At 35.9% G+C, this 22,280-nt stretch overlaps 1 protein-coding gene across 3 annotated transcripts in view; it reads left to right on the forward strand.

Moving 5' to 3' along the window:
* TTBK2 (tau tubulin kinase 2) overlaps positions 1 to 22,280 on the forward strand; it is a 75,294-nt gene that overhangs the window by 21,544 nt on the left and 31,470 nt on the right. For all 3 annotated transcript variants that reach the window (XM_014057331.2, XM_014057333.2, XM_014057332.2), the window contains exons 3-5: positions 3,134 to 3,281; positions 15,784 to 15,857; positions 18,105 to 18,245. In XM_014057331.2, the coding sequence (XP_013912806.2) occupies positions 3,134 to 3,281; positions 15,784 to 15,857; positions 18,105 to 18,245 (363 nt within the window). The remainder of the gene's footprint in view (positions 1 to 3,133; positions 3,282 to 15,783; positions 15,858 to 18,104; positions 18,246 to 22,280) is intronic.

Here is a 22,280-nt window from a genome sequence, read left to right on the forward strand (position 1 = left end):
AAACAACATGTAAAGAAGTTGAGGAATGGGAAACGAATATACTATCAGCAAATATAAATGGTCTTAACATAACATTAAAAAGAAAACGTGTACTGTTGGACTTATTAAAACAAAAGTTAGATGTAATCTGTCTTCAGGAAACCCACATTAAAGAAAAATACAATAATCTGTTGAAATGCCCAAAATTAGGAAAAGTATTTTGTTCGTCAGCACAAACTAGAAAAAGAGGAATTGTGATATATATAAAAGAATGGTTAAACCCAAAATTAAAATATGTAGATAAAGAGGGTAGAATATTAATGGTGGAGATAACGAATGGTGGGGAAAAAAATCTTACTAGTCGGAATTTATGCCCCAAACCAAAAACAAGAAAGATTTTATGTAAATTTACATAAGAGGATAAATGAAATAAATTGGCAAAATATATGTATTCTAGGGGACTTTAACGCAGTAGTAGACAGTAAAATGGACTATAAGGGTACACACAAGAAAAGCACTAGAAGGAAATTACCGACCGCCTATACAAATATGGTGAAGGAACTAGACCTCTATGATGTCTGGCGAACAATGAATGATAAGATACAACAGTACACATTTTACTCTCAACCACATAATTCGTGGTCACGTATTGATATGGTTTGGTCAAACTCGGTACTACTTATGGATACAGTAAATATTGAAATATTAACAAACAAGTGGGCCGACCATCATCCAGTTCTATGGCAATGGAAAGGAAAGACAAAGATAAAACCTAAGTGGACGTTAAACCAGAACATATTACAAGAGAAACAATTTGTGCAATCAATAGAAAAAGAATTGGGATACTTTTTCCAAGAAAACGGTAAAGAGCAGACATCAACACAAAACGTCTGGGATATGATGAAGGCAGTCGTGAGGGGAGCATCAATAGCGTATATAGCAAGAAGAAACAAAATGCATAGGGAAAAACTCAACACATTGAACAAAGAATTGAGAGAGATAGAACTGTTGATTCAGAAAGACCCAGACAATATCAAATACAGGGAAAAAGGAGATTTAATTAAACACCAAATAAATCTGATTTCTCAAGAGAGAATAAATATTGATTGGTGGCCATCCTTTCAAATACAAAATAAGTACAAATCAGATCTAGCACAATTCGGCTTTCAGGACAAGGACCAGGAATTGGATAAAATTTTAATAGGACCAGATGAGAAATTAATCTCAAAAATATATAACTGTTTGCTGATTCGAAAAATGGAAACAGAAAGAGTGAAAGAAGTTATGGTAACCTGGGCCCAGAATATTGGCCACACAATTGAGTTAGATGACTGGGAAAGGGTATGGGAGTGGAACCTGAAATTAACAAAGTCGACGGCCTACAAAGAAAATGTATACAAAATGTTCTACCGCTGGCATCTCTCTCCGACAAGACTGGCAAAAATTTCAACAAAATCATCGGCCAAATGCTGGAAATGCAAAATAACACCAGGCACGTACTACCACATGTGGTGGACGTGTCCGGTGGCTAAGACATATTGGAAGCGAATGCTAAGGTGGCTGAATGAAATTATGTCAACCAAATTAAACCTCAATCCAGAAATGTTTCTATTAGAGATATTAGATCCAAAAATAATTAAAACTAATCAATATCTACTCGTCCACATCTTGACGGCGGCAAGGATCGCATACGCGCAGTGCTGGAAGAAAGAAAATGCCCCCACTAGTACAATGGTTATCAATAAAATCTTAGAAATAGCGGAAATGAATAGATTGACAATGCAGATTAACGAAAGAGAAGACACAGACTTCTACAAAGTCTGGGAGAAATTATACAAATGGCTGGATAAGAAAGACAGTGAGAATTAAGATATAAAAGGAGACAGTTGACTAACTTAAAATGATCTAAGCAACAACTTAAATATACAATAGACAAAGACTAAGTGACAAATGAGAGTAGAAATGTATTAGAGGTGAGAACTCACCTATAAGTAATGTTATTAGACCACAATGTTGGGAAAACTTGAAGATCTGATAGGAAAATCCGTTATAATTACCTGCATGGAATGAGTAACCTAGTCTTATACTAGGCAAGGTGAGATGAACTATGGGAGATGAACAGCGCCGTCTGCGCTGTAAATATGTAAAGAGTTTTATCTCTTTTTGTATCTTGTATTTTGTAAATCTCGCCTTTTTTATAACTTTCAATTAGGGGGGGGGGAAGAATCAGGTCATCCCCTGAAGAGGAAAATATGTAAATACAACAACAGATAGAGAGGATAGAGGGAGGAGTAGAAGGAAAGTTAGGAAGGAGAGGAGAAAGGAGAGGAAAAGGAGTGAGGGAAAAGCAGAGGAAGAATGGGAGGGAATGCAAGAGTAGGAGAGAGGGGAGGAAAGGGAAGAAGAGAAGAAGAGGAGAGGAGAGGAAGGGGAAGGAGAGAAGGGAAAGGAGAGGAGGAAGGAAGGAGAGGAGAAAGAGAAGAAAGGGGGAAGGAAGGAGAAAAGGAAGGAGAGAAGGAGAGAAGAGTGGAAGGAAAGGGAGGAGGAAGTGAAGGAGGGAAGGAAGGAGGGAGGGAAGCAAGGAGGGAAGGAAGGAGAGAAGGAGGGAAGGAAGGAGGGAAGGAAGGAAGGAAGGAGAGAAGGAGAGAAGAAAGGCGGGAAGGAGGGAGGGAAGGAAGGGGGGAAGGAAGGAGGGAAGGAAGGAGGAAAGGAAGGAGAGAAGGAGAGAAGAAAAGAGGGAAGAAAAGAGGGAGGGAAGGAGAGAAGGAGAGAAGAAAGGAGGGAGGGAAGGGGGAAGGAGGGAGGGAAGGAAGGGGAGAAGGAGAGAAGAAAGGAGGGAAGGAAGGAGGGAAGGAAGGGAGAAGAAGTAGGATTGTTGTAAAATAAGATGGGTTTATAGGATGGTAAGAAAGCAACTTCAATTATATTGTCAATTGTAGGAGAGAAAAAATTGTTACAAATACATATTATTAATAACAGTTATGAGATCATATAATTGTGAATGTATATATGAGAAATAAAAAATTTAGAAATAAAAAAAATATAACAGTACAGTTTAAATATGTAATTAGACAATATTCAAAGTTTATATCAGGTAACACAAAAACTGTAATTTTAAAATAATGCACTAGATTTATAGTCTTATTTATTACAGATAAAGAAGATTGGAGGTGGAGGATTTGGAGAAATTTACGATGCAATGGACATACTTACTCGAGAGAATGTTGCACTGAAGGTCGAGTCAGCGCAGCAGCCAAAGCAAGTTCTGAAAATGGAAGTGGCTGTGTTGAAAAAACTGCAAGGTAAGATGAACAAAGATCCATATACTGTGGTTGCTAAGCCTCTGACACACGTTGCTAATGTATAGCAATTGTTCTATTGCTTTGAAAATTAAAACAGTGGGACAACCTTGAAATATCAGGAAAAGGTCTGAGTATGAATAAAATATTCATTGATCACGTGGCAGCCAAATTTAACAAATAAACAGCATTTCTGAACGCAATTCTGTGTTATCAGAAAGCTTATTGAGTTCAGTAAGGCTTCATTATACATCAGTATGTTAATGATTGTAACTTTAGTCACATATAGAGATTAAAAATAAGAACATTAAATTTACATTGACTCTAATAATGACTTAAATATCTTAGTTTATATGCATGAATGAAAAATGGCAACATTCATGTTTTTAAGTCTTTATAGTTAGGAATTGTGAATGCAGAATGTGCTTATTTTGAGTTTTGAAGATAACTTCAAATAGGAGGTTAATAGGAAACTAGGTGGTGTTTAAAATCTTGGAAAAACAAATGTATTCTTGCTTACTCTTATTATCCACAGACTTCCTTTCAGCTGCTCCCCGCCCTTTAATCATGATAGGCTCCACTTTATGTCACATGTCCATTAAAAATCAGTTAGTGGGAACACAGGGAACCTCTTATCCTTTGTTTTTCTATCTACTTTTAATATGGAAATAGTTTTAGCATTTGTCAGGACTCAGAAACTTGCTCAAACCTTGTTAATTCTTGGATGGAAGACCTGCATGAAATAATATAGCTGTAGGTTTGATGAGAGACGCCAACAACATAGACCTGTCCATGAATAGTCAAGTTTGATGGATGTTTTAGCTTTATATTGTAAATATCTTTTACTGTATTTATAGCCGGTTATCTATTTTTTATGCAAGTGAGAAAGACAGACAGATTGGCTTTAATGCTGGGTTTGAACATCTTATAACTTGATGTCTTGTGCATACTTTAAGACTTTATGTAAAGAAATAAAATGCTAGTATGAATCTTGAATACATCCCAGCATTTGCTTCCTTATTATGGAAAAAAATCATTTTTAAAATCTTCCATAAATTGATCTGTTCTCTTTTTATGGTTGTTTATTTTAGGAACTTTTTGTATGAGAGAGGGCTGAAAGCTTTTAAGGCTTTAAATTGTGCCAGATTGCTTCTATCATAGAACTGATGACTTTAGGCATGTTGGATATTTCATTACACATTCTTGAAACTGGATGAAGGAAGATGAGAGGATGGACTCATCACTCTCCAGCTGTCCATCTTTTATGATACAAATGCTGTATCTGTAAAAGAGAACTTACAATGTGCTTAGCAACTGGGGAGCCTGGCCAGTAGGGTATGGTCACAAAAATAAGTCTGGCAAGTGTGAGTTTACCTGTCTATTGCTATGTTGAAAAAAATATCCAATAAAATGACTATTACAGAAGTGGAAAAAAAGAAATCAGAGCCAGAATTATTCTTTCTCAACAAGGCTTTATGGTGTAGTAACAAATTTTGATGCCTGTCCAGCAGATTAATGGTCATGAAAGGATAGAATTGTTTGAATTTTGTTATTGTTTGGATTCTTGTTCTTTAGCTGCTTCTTATTTGTTTTATTGATTTGCTTTTGAATTATTATCTTTTATCTTTCAGTTATATTATGAGTTACCCAGAGTCATTTGAAGTTGGGTGGCACCTAAATCAAATAAATGTAAATTAAATTAAAATGTTGGTGATATATTGTTTACTTTGTAGTGCATTTTGCTCAACATTTACACATTTTTCTTATATAATATTTTTCTATCCTTTCACGACACTTGTTTGCATCTGCTAAATATAGAACTTCGCAAGTTATACCTAATATCAAGCAACTAGATATGAGCTTCAAATTCTTCCTTTAGTTTTCAGTTAGCCTTCTAGATTTAATTGCTTCAAAACATAAGCTATTTGTGTTCCCTTACCCAGAACATTTAGTTCTAATCGTCATATGAATTCTGACTACGATTCATTTTGACTCTTTTTAGGATGTCTTGCTGGTTTTCATCTAGAGACATTTAAAGTCACAGGATTAGATTTTGATACAGTGGTAATTCCCTTACTATATCATTATTTGCCAATATTTTGCAGTGTTATGGATAAAAAACAGTGTTGCTTCCAAACCAGTTCTGGTTCATTCAGTGGAATAAGCAAAGTTCATATTCTTCATTGTTGTGTTTGTGCATAATTCATAATCATTCAATGTAAAATATAATTTTTATCATTCTTTTTTTAATAAATTTTTTTATTTTTAATTTAAAACAAATACAACATCCTTCTTTACATGCTATAGAAATTGTATCAGTTGGTTACAAAAAGACTTTCGTGGATCTTTTCCACAGTCAACAAACATAATTCATATTTATACATGTCACCATCATATCTCCATTTTCATTTGACTATAATTGTTTAAGCATCCTTCATCATGACATATACCAAAATTTAATGCATAACCACATACTGGTCTTTCAATTACTATTTCTAAAATCCTCCACTAACACTAAATCCTTATGTCCTATTCTAGCTAAACATCCATAATATTTAATAACAAAGTTTTCTAATCCAGTTTCCTTATGTTATACCCATATCTATATATACGTTGTTATTCTTATCCCTCTTTTATTTGACTATATCCTGTATCATAACATTTCCCCCCTAATAATCAAAACTTTAACTGTATCTAACTTGGTTCTTTTTTTATTTATTAACTTTTATGTATAATCCAAAGGGATTTCTAATCTTCCTTACATGGGTACCATTCCATATTCATATCCAATTATACTCATTATAACACTACACATTGTATACATTAGTAACATTATCAATTATTTATTTAAACTATATCTATTGTCAATAAATTTCACTAAGTTTAACTAGTTTTAAATTATATTCTTCCATCTATCAACCTGTATCTTTCCAATGGCAAAACAGTGTCATATCTTCTGCCATTTGTGGTGCCAGTCCTCTAATCATCTACTTGATCAACTTTGTATGGACTCCTCTTAGCAAGTCCTTGTCCTTCTCATCTTCCCCCCTTACTCTCTCTCCTAACCTTCTCTTCCCATCTTTCTTCTTCCCCGCTCCTCCTCTCCTTGGTGTATTTCCGCTACATGTCAATATGCTTAGCCTATCCTATTTTTAAAGAAAAAGTAGTAATAATAATAGTAATGAGAATATAAAATAAAGAAGAAAAAAACAGTATACATGTGGAGTCAAATTACATTGAAATCTAACACATCTCATCTAACCTGATATATATCCCTCCCCCCACCCTCCCCACAACCCCCCACAACCTACCCCCCCCGGACTTCCCAGAACCCGTACACAGTATAGATTTTTAACAAACAAAGTCTAAGATATATTGAAGATATACAAATTTATTAATACCCTTCTGCCATTCTAACAGATTCACATCTTTTTTAAGTATAGGTAACATTTGGAAAAGAAATAAAAATTTAGGTAAGATATTCATTTTCACTGCTGCTATTCTTTCCAACAAAGATAGCTGCAACTTGTCCCATTTTTTCATCTCCATCTGTATACTATGCCAAAGTGGTTCATAATTATACTTATATAATTTCCCATTTGAGGTTGAAATATTAACTCCCAAATATTTGACCTTTTTAACTGTTTCACATCCTATCATTCCTCCTAGTTCTTCCTTTTGTTTAGTATTCATATTTATAGCTAGTATTTTTGTTTTCCCTAGATTTATTTTAAAGCCAGACACTTGACCATATTGGTTAATCGTATTCATTAAGATCATACTATATTCCTGCGGTTGATCCAATATTATAACCAAGTCATCCGCAAAAGCACGCACTCTGTATTCTTGCTGCCTAATCTTAATTCCCTTTAGACTCTCCAGGCCCCGTATTTTGTTCAGCAGTACTTCCAAAGTTAAAATAAACAATAGTGGAGACAAGGGACAACCCTGTCTTGTACCTTTTCCAATTTGAAAAGAGTCTGTTAAACTTCCATTGACTATAATTTGAGCCGTTTGCTGTTGATATATTGCTTTGATTGATTGTAAAAAACTTTCTCCTATTTGCATTTTTTGCAATGTTTTCAACAGGAATTGCCAATTAACTCGATCAAAGGCTTTCTCAGCATCCAAAAATATGAACGCAGCAGGAATTTGATTGTTCTTTTCCAAGTATTCTGGTGCATTAATAATTAATCTTACGTTACTTTTCATTTGTCTCCCTTGAATAAAGGCTGTTTGATCACTGTGTATCAATTGTTGAATAACCAACATTAACCTATTTGCTAGTATTTTAGTAAAGATTTTATAATCTACATTAAGTAATGAGATAGGTCTATAGTTTTTGGGTTGAGTAATATCTTGGTCTTCTTTGGGTATCAGAGATATAAAAGCTGTCTTCCAAGATGGGGGGACCTTACCTTCTGTTTGAATTTTATTAATTAATTCCTTAAGAGGTTCTACCATTTCTAACTATAGATTTTTATAGTAAGCCGCTGTCAAGCCATCTGTGCCTGGTGCCTTCCCTGCCTTTAACTGCTTAATTACCTGTAGAATTTCCCCCAAAGTTATTGGTTGATTCAATTTTGCCTCTGCTCTTCTTTAACTATGGGTATTTTCTCTTTGTCTAGGTATCTCTCTATATCTAGGCCGTTAATTTTATCACCCTTATACAGCTCTATAAAAAATTCCCGGAAGGCCTTTTGAATCTCATCCTGTTGGAACACTTCCTTCCCTCTATAGAACAATTTAGTTATGTTTCGAGAGTTTTGTTTTTTCCTAATCTGATATGCTAACCATCTGCCAGATTTATTTGCATTACAAAAGGTATTATGTTTTGCGTATAACAAACTAGTAGCTGCCTGATCTGAGATCAACATGTTAAATTGGGCCTTTAATATAGTAATTGCTTCTTTAATCTTTGTATCTCCTGGATTTAAAGTTAACTCTAGCTCTTTCTTCCTGATTCCATCTTCCAGTTCTGTTTGTTTTACCTCTTGTTTATGTCTATGTAATCTATTTATGTTTATCAAAACTCCTCTCATATACGCTTTACTTGCATCCCATACAATTTCCATAGGTATACCCTTATTCATATTAAAAACAAAGTATTCTGTTAGCAATTTTTTACAATCATTAATATACTTTTCATATCTGAATAAATTTTCATTCAATCTCCAAGACCTTTTTGCTTGTGCCACCCCTCCCAACTCCATCCAAACTGGGTTATGATCTGATAAAACTCTAGCTGAGATATTTGTCTTCTTCACCCTGGAAAGCAAATCATTAGTAATTAATATAAAATCAATCCTAGAAAAGGATTGATGTCTATCAGAGAAGAAGGTAAAGTCATATTCTTCTGCATTTCTTTCTCGCCAAATATCTCTCAATTCGAAGTCATCCATCATATCGAAAAAGGACTTAGGTAGTTTTGCTCGCATTTGAGTATTTGGGCAGGAGACCTTCTTATCTTTCTTAGTATCCATAACACCGTTCCAGTCGCCCAGTAGTATGCAAGACCTATAATCTCACTGTACTAATTTAGCATGAAGTTTTCTATAAAATCCATCTTGTTGTTGATTAGGAGCATATATTCCCAATATCAATGTCCTTTTCCCTTCCAATACCAGATCTAACGCGATGTGTCTTCCGTGGGAATCTGCTTCGATTAGTTCAGCTTTCATGTCTTTTCTTAAGTATATAACTATACCATTTTTCTTTTCCGTAGCAGAAGCTATAAAATGTTGACCAAGTCTTGTATTAATGAAATATTTGTGATCAGTTGATCTAATATGAGTTTCTTGCAAGCAAATTATATCATTCTTGAACTGTTTAAGATAGTGGAATATTTTCTTTCTCTTCTGTGGAGAGTTCAATCCGTTGACGTTCCATGTTAGAAGCTTAGTTGTCATCTTTGGTTCCTGAAGCTTTTTTTAGAGCCTCCTGGATAACCTGAAGTTTAAACTTTGGCCTGGCTCCTCCCACTGCTTCTAGACTGGTTACTGTAGCTTCTTGACTGATGGCAGGTGATTGTTGGGATTGTTGCATTTTGGATTGTTGCTCCATTCGTCTGGTAGTCATACGGTTTGGTCTTTGTTCCCTGGCTCCTTGTGCTTCTAAGAGAGGGAGATGATCCATCTTATCTGGTAATTGTGTAGTTTGCTGTCTATCTTGTCCTTCTTGTGCTCTTTCTCTAGATTTAATCTTTTTATATTCATTTTCCACTTCGATTTTTTGAGTTTTAATCACCACATTTTGCATTTGATAAACATCCTCAACTTCTTCATCATATTTTGCTGTTATATGCTCTACGTCTTCCAGCTTCTTCTCTATCCTCTCATATGTATTTGATAATTTCTGTATTTCTTTTGCAAGCTTAAAATTTCTGTTAGCTTTTGAAATTGTGCCATTCTCTCCAGCTAACAAACACAGCTGCGCTAACTTGGAAGGTTAATAAAATTAAACATAGATTCACAAAAATGTTTGTTTTCACTTTTCTCTGGTTAAAGATCTACTTCAAAGGGACATCTGTATGTTTCCTTTGTTATCACTCTCTATGACGAAACAGTGAGACCTTGTAGTGACAAGCCAAAACAATCAGTGAAGAAGAAAAAAAGTGTTCCATTTCCAATACACAAACTCCAATACACAAACCTCTCAGCCTCCGAGTAGCTGTGTTATTGTTGCAAATTTCCTTATTTCTTTTGTATCTTTTTAGTATTTCAAGTTATAAAAAAGAGTCCAATTTTTAAATGGGTTAGAAGAACACCGACAGTAATGAAAGAGAAAAATTTTAGACCATAGGTTACAGAGAATAATAAAAGAAAAAATAGAAGAAGGAAACTTAATCAATTTGTTTTAAAAGGCTTTAAAAGGCTTGCATAAATTCCATCCATGAAGACAGCATTTAAAAAGTAAGATAACCATTGTCCAAAACCATTCCAAATTTAATTCTGCCGCTTGATTCTTCTGTTATCCAATTTAAATTAAATTTTAAGTTTTTTATAGGCAATCTCTTTTTAAAACAGTAAAAGTTCCTCACCAGCTGGAAACACTTTCTCTTTCTGTATCCTTCCGTTTTGGAGCCACCCCGACTTTGTCATCCTTGGCTGGATTTTTTGTCACCGACTTGAAGAACATCTCTTGCATTGATCAGGGACTTTGCGATGTACCTGAGGTCAGCAAGACGTATTCTTCCTGTTCACCATCTCTTCGGGATGGTTTAGGTCCGATTGGACCACCCAGCGGCAAAAGTATCGGCTGCAATCTCGGAGCATTGAGACTGCATATCCGTATCATTGCGACGTTGGATCATCCTCCCAATTTTTTTTTATCATTCTTATATCAGTTTTTGAGAATGTTTCCAGAATTTAAGAGTGAGAGGTTTTGCTCAGGATCTCTTCTTGTTTGGAATCATTAATGTTTGTAAGTACTTACAACAAGTGTCTGCAGAGACACCTTGACAAGAGAAGTGGATCCCTACAACCAGTTGGTATTAGGGGGAGCATATTTAGGTACAACTCTGTCTTTGTAAGTCTTTTTTTAAGTAAAGAGGATGTGCAGTTCCCCCACTTATGACTTCTCTAATTTATAGTCCTACGATATGACAGACTGGAGGAGTATACATTAATCTAAGTCAAAGCTTGTTCGGTTTCAAATACATTTTCACTCCACACCTATCGGATTTAGATATTCTCATGTCATAATGGATATAACACCTATCCATAAACTAGTTAAGTATGTCACATAAACATGGTAATTGTATATTTCTCTTAAGGCTAAGTTTTAAACCAGTCTGATAATATTTTTCCTATTTTCTTCTTAAATCATATGTTTTGAATTGTTGAGGAGAAGAAGGTTTGGATAAGTATGGGAAAATAAATATTCCCAGAAAAGTTGTTGGACAATATAAGATGATGGCTAAACAGTTTCTTGGTTCAAGAGACTGAGACATTAACATCTCTATACTCTGCCTTATAGAGAATGTCATGTTTTTAGGATAAGGAATCTTTCAAAACCCTGTGCTTTCTCAACCTAAAGATGCAGTGCTTCTATTAACTGGGTGTATAAATTCATACAGTAAGTTCTTAAAATAGATTCTACATTTTTCTGTCTATTGAAAAGTGACAAATAGGTTCCAGAGCTTTTTTAACTATAGAATTAAGAGCAAAAAAGAATAAAGCTAAGGGATCATATAGATTGGTCATGAACAAGTGTGGAAAAATAGTTCTTTGGATGAGAGTTAAATCTCTTGCAGTGAATTTCTACAGAATTTAGACATTCATTTCTGGAGGGAGCATATTACAGAGGAGAGGAGCAACAGCAGAAAAGATTTATTCTTTGACCCACCAGTTGAAATTCTTTAACTGATGGGGTCCATAATATACCAGTAGGTAAGATATTCCCCTAAATCACTATCAAAAATACAGTTTTTTTCTGGCTCATCAGGTTCTTCCCCTGAAAGTTCTCTCAAATGGACCATGATTCAGTTTCCTTTCCTACTATTGCTTTGCAAAGGAAGGTAGCTGGACATGTAGCAAAAAAGATGTAGGAGGAACAAATTGAAAGGTGATATCAGAAACAGTCCTTTTTCCTTTTTGACTTCTATTCATTATTCTGTTTCACTTTTACCTTTGCTGCCCTGTTTTGTAAGTAAAAGCTATTATATCTATAGCTGACCAACAACAGAGGAATAATTATTATATCTGATACTGAGGGAATGAAAGAGGAATAGCCTGGTTGAACAGTGTCTTCTGGCTCTCCCCATTAGTGTCCACAAACTATTTGATCTAGTTTCACTTAATTATATGAAGCTAATTTCACTCTTTTCCAGTAGGTCAGGTGTCCCCAACACCTGGGCTGTGGCCCACTACTGGGCCACAGCCTATTTGCAACCAAGCCACACAAGTGGTGGGCTGGCACATACACACGTGCACGCAGCTAGACTCGTGTGAGTGGCAGGCTGATGCACATGTGTGTGCAGCTTGAGTTGTGCAACCGGCGGGCAGACACACATGTACATGGGCAGTTCAACTTGCAGTCAAGCAGTGCCTGCCTGCCTGCCTGCCTGCCTGCCTGCCTGCCTGTCTGCCTGCCTGCCTGCCTGTCTGCCTGCCTGCCTGCCTGCCTGCTGCCTGCCTGCCTGCCTGCCTGCCTGCCTGCCTGCTGCTGACATGGCCTGGTTCCCCTATCCTCCCGCCAGCTGGGCAACCAAACTGCAAAGATTGGGGACCACTGCTTTAGGAAGTCATGCAAAATTCAGTGTTCAGTTCTTTTTTTTTTTTTTTGCAAAACTACTGCATTTTAATAATGTGATTTTTCACATACTAAATTTTCAGAGAATTGGGACATCGGGTTCAACATACAAAAAATATCAGCCTCCATGTTCACATTTTGGTTACATGAATAAGTGAATATCCTCAAAATAAGGTTTTCGGCAGCCCAGTTTTGGCAGCATATTTTCAGGCTGTTTAGAAACTGAATGTAACCACTAACCCACAGGCTTTATATTATAAAGTATGTAATGAGAAAAGAATGGAAAATATTTATCCTGTGCTTTATAGTTAAGTTACACCTAGAGTATCTAAACAGGTCCTCATTGGGTAAATTGCTTCTTTTTCAGTTTTTGTAGCATCTTTGTTAAGATATAGTGGTTTGGTGGGGTGGAGGACAGTTAAGAAAGAGATTCAGTGTTCTTGAGTTAATGAATACACAGCAGTAAATATTCATAATGAGAAACCTTTGCATCCTTGAATTTTTTTTCCATATTTGTCTAATTCAAATTGCATTGGAATATAGTTTTCCTCCTACATCTATTTTTTCTAATTGATATCATCACTCTAACAGCTTACATTTATGTTTGTAATAAATGTTTTCATTATGCTGTAAGCAATAATTTTGGAAATAGTATTAGTTGAGAAAATGGCATAGGGGAAAAAAATCTATTCTCAGCAACACCGATAGAGAAATGCAAGTGGTCCTCGATTGTTCAATGTTATGACACTTGGAAAGAGTCTATAAAGCACTTCAGAATAACAGAGTTGGAAGGAACTTTGGAGTTCTTCCAGTCAAACTTCCTGTTCAGGCAGGAAATCTTATACCATTTTAGACAAATAGTTGTCCAGTCTCTTCTTAAAAACCTCCAGTGTTGAAGCACCCACAATTTCTGGAGGCTGCCATAAAATGTACCGTTCCCTACAGTCATGTGATTGTGATCTCAGTAATTGGCAACCTGTTTGAACTTATGATCGGTTGCCAAGTGTCCTGCAATCATGTGACAAAGTCAGTGGGGAAGCTGGCAGGGTACGTTACAAGCTCCTACCTCCTGCTGCAGGTTTTTCCTTCCCCTCCATGCACATTCAAAATCTAGCCAGGATGACATGTTTATTAATTTTAACATAATTAGATTATAGATATGGTTTATGCTGCGTACTGTACTCTTGAAGAATGTCTATGGATATTCTCAGTCATCCAGGACACGATTGTCCCAAAGATGCTTTTTCAAGAGGCAACTACCAAAACACCTTTGGTACTCTTTAAGAATATTAAAAATCTAATTGATCCAAAAGCAGCATCCTAATTATTAATGGGTGGGATATACAAAAGATGTGATATCTTAATTAGAGTAGGTATGCTGGTTTCCTGTTTAAAATCCTAGTAATCTTTAAACTTCTTAATATTTTAGGATCGTGATTAGAGTCTTTTGCTTTTTCACATTCTAGCCTGTTGACATCATCTTTGGAATCCTTTCTGTATGACTCAATAACCTCTGAAATCTATTTGCCCATGATTAGAAAGATGGTCTTTTGAGGGCCTAGATCAAAACTCTGAAACCTCTTCTCTTGGTAAAGACTTTCCTTTTAGGGAGGCCTTTAGTGTGTAATCTCATCTGGTGGCTTTTTTTAAAAAAGTATCTCAAGATTTAAGTATTTTTTAAACAATTGTTATTTGTTGATGTTTTAATAGTTATTAAATAGGAACTACCTAGAAATCTATGGAGGATAAAGACAATGAAAATATTTTAAGTAAGAACAAGCTGCTTAATATAGAAGCCCAAACAATAGATCAGAAATTATCTTAAGACAACAATGAATAAATTGTCTTCCATATCTTAGTCTGTTTGCCACTGCTGAATTCTTTTTCCTTAGCAATTTTTGCATCACTTTGTTTGGTGGGGCACTGAGGAGGCCCTGTAAATAGTAGTAGGTAGTAGATTTGGGTAGGAATATACAGAGAAATGTATCTTCCAGGTAGCCCAGACCTCAGGCATTTAAAAAGTTAAAGATTAAGGTGTTTGACCAGTAGCCAATCAAATGGATAGCATACAGTTAAAATATTACTTTTTTAGTTTTTCAAACATATTCAGAAACAATTGCAGTTTTTGAACAATTTGTAAAAGCTCTTCTGCATATAATACATTGCCATTTTCAAATAACAAAAAGTGATTTGAACATGGGTATTTTTGAACAGATTGTAATCACGGTGACTTACTCTCTAGTCACCTCAAGAATGGGATACTGCAACGCACACAACTTGGGCCTGCCCTTGAAAAACTACTTGGAAGCTACAGCTGGTCTAGATTGCATCAGCACAGGCAGTAATGGATATGACATGGTATGCCTGTGTGACACCACTTCCTCTGCAAGTTGCAGTGGTTACCAGTTGAATTCTGGTACAGTTCAAGGTCCGGCTACTATCTATAAAGCCCTTCATGGCATATGGCCTGATTATTTGAGTGCTGTTACTTCTGATCTAGCAGAATGAATATTTTTCAAGTCCCTTCAATTGAATAATGCCATCTAGTAAGAACCCAGGGGCATATCTTCTATGCCATCCTTTGGAACAGGATCCCCTCAGAGATCTGTATGGCTCCCCCCTTGATGGCGTTCCAAAAGACATTGAAAACCTGATTATTTTCCTAGGAGGTAGGGCAGTTGGTGAAGATATGTGCTGTTTTTTATGGTTTTCTGAACACATGGCATTTGTTCTATTATAATTCTGCCTTTTTATAAAGTAAAGTGCCCAGAGATTTGGGCATTTTTTAAACCTATGTAATAAAAAACCGAATTTCCCGCAGCTTCCTCATCAATTATATAAGTGTCACTTTGTAGCCTCACATAGAAATAAAAATATAAATTTAGACAGCTTTAACAGATAGAGATTAATCTTAGGTCTGATAGTTTATCTTGTAGATTTGAAGTTTCTTGAAATGGTAAGACATGACATTAAGGATTGAGGTTAAAGGTAGAAATGAAAACTAGAGAGAGGCATTTTTTGTAAGAAAGAGATTCCCCTGATTTTGGGGATGTTATCCTTATCTATAGTCCAGATTATACAGGGCGTCAAATCTTCCTTTCATTCTCTCTCTCTCTTTAAAATAATAATAATCTTTCTGAAAGATTGGTAAAGAACAAATATGCTATTATTGGTAAAGAACAAATATGCTATTAAATCTCTGGATTTAAGGTGGTGCAAAAAAATGAACAAATATAAAATGTTTTCTTTTCAGGGAAAGATCATATTTGTCGATTTGTAGGCTGTGGAAGGAATGACAGATTTAATTATGTGGTCATGCAATTGCAGGTGAGTTTTTTACTTTTATAACTGTGTAAATTGTTAATCATTCACTATGGTTTGTCTTCCTGCATATAAAAAAGTTTTTCTATTTAAGTGAGAAAGGCTGCAAATGAAATCTCAGACATATACCTAATATGCCTGATTTACTGTAAGATTATTCAGTTTAAATACGTTTGGATTCTTTATCGCTGAAAATATGTATTTGTGAACTGATTGTATATTATTATGCATTTTCATTATATTTTAGCCTCATGAGTTTTATTAATTTATAAAAGGAATAAACCAGTAATTTGGTTAACTGTGGAATTATATACTCTTCAGAAGTTGAGAAGCTTTAATCCATTTATCTAAAGTTTTGAATAGATTCACTTAACAACCATGTTACTAACATTATCAACTCCAGTGATTTATTTAACAATTGTGGCTAGAAAGGTTGTAAAATGGGGAAAAAACTCACTTAACAAATGTCTCACTTAACAACAAATTTTGGGCTCAATTGTGATCGAAAGTGGAGCACTACTTGTATTTTTATTAAGAAAACCCCATAGAGAGAAAATATCAAATGATTGATGATATAATATCAGATAATGAGTTCATTGTAATTGTTGACTGGAATACCAAAGTTGAAAATATTAAGAAGAATAATGTAGTTGTCATCAAACAAATCAACCTAGACTCACTTGAGGGGCATGGAAGACTTAAAAGAACAAATTAGGGACGTGCCATGGAAAAACAAATCTATCCATATGATCCTTCACATTTGATGGCACATAATCAAATCACTTCCTAAGCTCTTCACTTAAGTTCTCCATTGATCTAACACAAGGATAGAGATCCTGTTTGGACTTTGAAATTTTGAGAATATGCCATGGGTGCTTTCAGGCTAAAAGGCTGTCATGAATGGTTTTTAGAAAGTAATGATTGCCATGGTAGATGTAGGCAATCACAAATACGCATTTATAATTAAACTAGTGAGGAATTTCCTGCCACGATATCTAAATCCCTTTAAATTGTGTTTACAACCTCTGCTTGTTCTTGTCTTTTAAAAACAATTTCCTCTTGCAGGGACTAAGCCAAACCAAAATACCAAGTTACATCTACTTTTATTAGACTATATTTCTAAAGAGAATTTGCTTTATAGCGATGTTGTTGTTCTTTTACTATTACTTGTAGTTGACGAAGAGAACATACAGATTACATTAGCCAATGTTTTTACATATATTTTTAAAAATCAGTAGTAAAATCCACTGGGAATGCTTTTTTTGACACTATATTCTAAAAAATGTAGCCTGTAGCAGCTGAGTAATTAAATAAAACAAAACAGAACCTATGAAATGTTCAATTAAAATGAGCTTCTGTAACTTATTTTATTTGTTCATGGGCAGAGAAAAGATAAGGTCATTCACTGATACCAAAATGGGAACCATTTTGATACTAAGTAAATTTCCCTGGAAAAGGCATCTATACTTGAATGCAAAAGTTTGTGAACTGCAAGTGAACAGCAGTTGACTTAAGTTATTTTAAGTTATTCAGAGGCAGTTGAATACAACACTTTTCTCTAAATTTGAAATGAATGTATACTTACTTATACACAGTCAGTGAAGAAACTAAGGCTGAAAAGAAGTTGAAGATTTCAGCAAGACAAACATTTGAAATACACCATGCAATCAACAATGAAGCATTAACAGGGAAGAAAGTAAATGGTGGAATGACTTACACAATTCTCAGACTGGAATATTATTAAAAATCTGTAGAGAAATCTCAAACTTGTAGTGAATACAAGATGTTCTAAATACATTTCTGAGGTAGAAGTTTTTTATAAGGTAAAAAAAAAATCCAAAACCATGAATATAGAGGGAACATTTGGAAGCTGCTATTTCTACCAAAGATCATGTTACAAAGTGCTGACTGAATGGGAGTTCAAATGTTCCATATTTTTGTTTTCTAATTTTGAATCTGCAAATCTCATGTTTTAGTCCTAAATTATTTAACAGAAAGATATTGAAGGCAGAACAGGAAGAGGACTTCTCATTTTTTAGAAAGACTTTAAAATAGTGTAACAAGAAAGAGCAAGCAAAATATATACTTGTTTCCTAAAATCATTTGATATTTTAACTATTGAAATGCTGTCCTTCTTACATTTGCCAGGAAAAAAAAGAATTCTAATATGCAGTCAGTTTACCTGCTAAATGTTGATTACCAAAAGAAGATGAGGAAAAAAATTCTGGATGTTAGTGTTTTTGTTTCTTTCAGGGGCGGAATTTGGCAGATTTGCGTCGAAGCCAAACTAGAGGGACTTTCACAATTAGTACGACATTGCGTCTTGGGAAGCAAATTCTGGAATCTATTGAGAGCATTCATTTGGTGGGATTTTTACACAGAGATATTAAACCAGTAAGTTTCTCCATATATCAAAACCAAGAATTTACCTAAAGTTGCAATTGTTTACATAGCACAGCAGTTTATTAGATCTAAATAAATCTGATCTGAAATTACAAAGATATCTGCCCCTATTTTAAAAACTAGTATTTAATTGTTTATCAGTTTATCAATGTTATCACTTTTCAGTTAACATTATTTTAACATCTGTAATTATTTCATCTAATAATTTGTATGAGTCTAAAAACATGTTCTTAATATAAAAAAGCTAAAGATGATTGCCCCAACTACAGAGACTATATTAACACTTTTCTTCAGTGAAGTCAGCAAATTCTGCAGAGGATGTCTCACTCCCACTTGATTCAGGGACAGGGCCAGAAATTATTTCTCACATACCTTCCTGTATAAAGAGATATCACCTCTCCCACATTTGACCTTGTCTTACCCTGAAGAGCGTGCAAGCTCATTGATTCTTCAAAGTACTTTCCCATTCTAGAGATCTTCCATTATTTTTTTAGCTCCATTCTTTTCATTCTTTTCTCTTACTAAACACCTGATAACATGATAAACAAACTCATAAACAGTGTCTCTTGATTGGCTGGTCTCTATATAGGTATCAACTTGTTCTCTTCCCCAGAGATGCCAGCTAACACTGCAGCTGTGGAATCACTGGTCATAAAATCTACAACAACAGGAGGGTCTGTTACCACTCCTCCAGGGAGCCAGATCACCCTTGTACAAAAGATGATTGAAGCTTACAGAGTGATTTGTCCCATTTACTGAGGGAGCAGCTCTCTCAACCCCTGCTGTCTCTGCTGAGTCTGCCAGGTAACATTTCTGAAGCTCCCATGGCCTTCTGCTCCCTGAAGATTGTCAGAGGCCAAATTAACCTCTCTGGATTATGCCCATGCTAATGACCACTCACCCCTCTGGAAAGCCCATTTTGTGATTCCCAACTGGATTGAGCACTGTTCTATTTCCTTCCTCCCCTTTCTCCTTTGAAACAACATCTGCAGACCCTTACCCAGAAGTCAGTGCCTAGACTTTTATCACAAGGAGCAGAGCTGGACCATCAAGGGAAAAATGGCCAGCCAGTCTCACTTGCTTTTGCACATGAATCAGAGAATTCCCTGCAGGACAAGTCAGATACAAAAGAAGAGAGCTATCCCTGGAATAGGAAGATGCCCAGTCAGTCTCCAAATCTACCAGGCCTTTAAAAAACAGACTTCCACAGCTTCTCAAAAAAGTCTGCAAGTTCCAGATCTCAACAAACCAGAATACTCTGGCATCACAGAATCCAGTGAGTCTATGAGCAACAGAGACGTTCCCTGTAGCTAGTAAATCTATCTCAACAAAGTCTTTAAGGGAGAAGGGGAGAGGCCATGATGAATGGCTCCTTTCTGTCTGCTGAACTCTGTCCTAGATCTGTTCAATCTCTGCACTACTTACCTTCATGAGAACGTAGAAATTAAAGATGGGGAAGGTACCTGCAAACACCAAGGACAGGAAAATAGAGATCTGCAGCGCAGAAAACAGCCTTAGCCACAATACACTCCCTTAATATTTGGACCAGACAACTAATGATTCAACTGTCTAGCCCCTAAAGAGCATAGTTAGGGATGAACAAATCTGCTGTTATGGTGGGTGTTGATCAGAACAATGCCTGGTTTACAATCAGAGGCATGGCAGCTAACATGGTCACCAGAACATAGGATCATTTTGGATTTAGAGTCTAATATTGGGCCAATTCAAGGGAGAAAACCTATATGGAGAGACATAAGACCAAAAGAAAGTTCTGGTCTTGAAGCCCATGAATTATCTTTGCAGCATATTATGATCTTGTCTGAATCTTCTGAGTTAGAAGAACAACAGTCTAATGGATTGACAATTTGAAGAGGCAGGAGGCAGCCATTCAAGAAACACCCTGAGAAGATTCTGATACAGATAATGAGAGGCTAGATGGCAGAATCTGAGAACATGCCAACAGTTAGGAAGGGCTGAGCAAAGGTAACCTGGTGGTGTATAAGAGCAAGGCATTTTGTACCAGTGTAAGACCCTCCCATTTGTCCTGTTGTGCTCTTGGATGGTATTCATGTACAAAATGATATTTGTAGCCTATCTCAGATCCTGGGGTATACACATATTCTCTTATTTAAATGATGTGTTCATCTAATTCCTATTGAACAGGGAAGAAAGGACATTAAGATCATAGAGCAGATCCTTGAGAACCTAATCATTTTAATCAATGAAAATAAGAACATCTTTCTAATAGTACCATCTCTGTGCCATTCTGGACACAGAAAGAGACCTTATCTAGTAAAAACAGATAGTTCAACAGGCTTCATGATTCTTGGCAGCCTTCAGGCCAGATGGTCAGTACTGTGGCTAGATTCCCTTCCTTTCCTGAATTGAATATCCATAAGATGTCTGAAGTGCCAAGATCTGAAGGTGAATCAAATTGTGGCTGTTTCTATTCAGGAGAAGTAACATATGTTTCTCCCTACAGGTCCAGCTGATCATAATCATCAGTGTTAGGGAACAGGGTGCAAATCTATAAACCCTATACAGAGAAAAGCCTAAGACAGCACAAACTTTTTGGGGCTGTATGCAATATGAGATCTGTGAGCAAGGTCCTGAAATACCAATATTTCTTTATGATACAGCTAAACATTATCTTTTTGTGCCAAGACACAATTTTCATGACTAAGGTTGTAAATTTGTTATTTTACTAGGCAGGGGGTTATCCTCTCTTTTGTCCCAATTCTAAGATCCTATTATAGAAAGTTTGGCACAAAGCACATGACAACAGAGCCATTAGGGCAGGGGTCCCCAACCCCTGGTCTGCGACACTTGAGTGGCTTTGGGTGTATAGAGCTGCAGCTTCTGGGACCTTAACATCTTTAGTTTTGGATGGGATCACTCTGCCCCAGACAGAACCATTGTGCAACTGGGGGATGTCCTGCACTGTTTGATGAGCAGATGGCAGTTGTGGCTAGAAGAGTCTTTGTGCAACTTCGTGTTGTGTGCCAGCTGTGGCAGTTCATGGATCAGGAGCTCCTATGCTCAATCACTCAAGTTCTGGTCATCTCACAATTGGACTATTGCAATGTGCTGATGGATAAGCCGGCCAAGAGTCAGGACATGAACTTTCATCATCAAGAAGTGCTCAAGGACAGCTGGACACTTTCTCAAATTGTCCTCTAAGTTATAGCTATATCCTTGACAAGACTGATGCTGGTCAAAGTCCAACAGTTTTAAGTTATAAAATAGGAAATAAAAAAGGAGCTCTGCGTGTAAGCAGGAACAACTATGTTGAGGGTGTGCATGTAGAGCCTTTCCATGGTATAGATTGCCAGTTCGTTTACTGCTGTTTTGCCTGCTGCTTCTCTTACTATCTTTTCTTCATTGAAAATCTTTCTGAAAAAGCTCTAAGGCAACTTTTCATAATTCTAATTACTAATTTAGATAACTGCTTACATTGGAGCAGTTGGAGAGATCATGTTGATGTATATCTCTAATTAGCTGTGATGGAACTGAGAAATTTAAGAGGGGGACAATTGTATTCAAGCTTTGATTTAGTCTATATTAAAACTCTTGTTCCTGCACCTCTTAACTGGGTGAAGTGATGCATCATAGGGTAACTATTTTTAAACCAAGATACCTCAAATGGGCTAACTTTGAGAATGTGTCCAAAATCTAGGACTCAAGACTCCTATGGAATTGAAATTTGGCAAATTTTATAAATCATTTTATGACAAACATGTCATAAAACATTTTATGACATAATAGAAATGTGGTAAAACATTTTCTGTGTGGATTGTTGACTGTGCTGTTCAGCATGTGCTATTGTCAAGGCAAATACATCTCTGAATGTCTTTCAACTTTTCCAATGAAAGCAGAACATTAGACGTTCTGTGATTGTTGAAGGCATTAAGGAATCTGCTAAGGAAATATCTCTTGAAGCATGACCCAGCTGGTCATGGGTTTTCTAATAAATCTATGAAATTATTGTACTATGTATATCGCTTCCCTCTCTGCTGATTGCTCTAT

The sequence above is a fragment of the Thamnophis sirtalis genome, unplaced genomic scaffold (assembly GCF_051295495.1).
Source record: "Thamnophis sirtalis isolate CommonGarterSnake01/CBP01778 unplaced genomic scaffold, rThaSir2_p1.2 scaffold_1, whole genome shotgun sequence".
Taxonomy (NCBI): domain Eukaryota; kingdom Metazoa; phylum Chordata; class Lepidosauria; order Squamata; family Natricidae; genus Thamnophis; species Thamnophis sirtalis.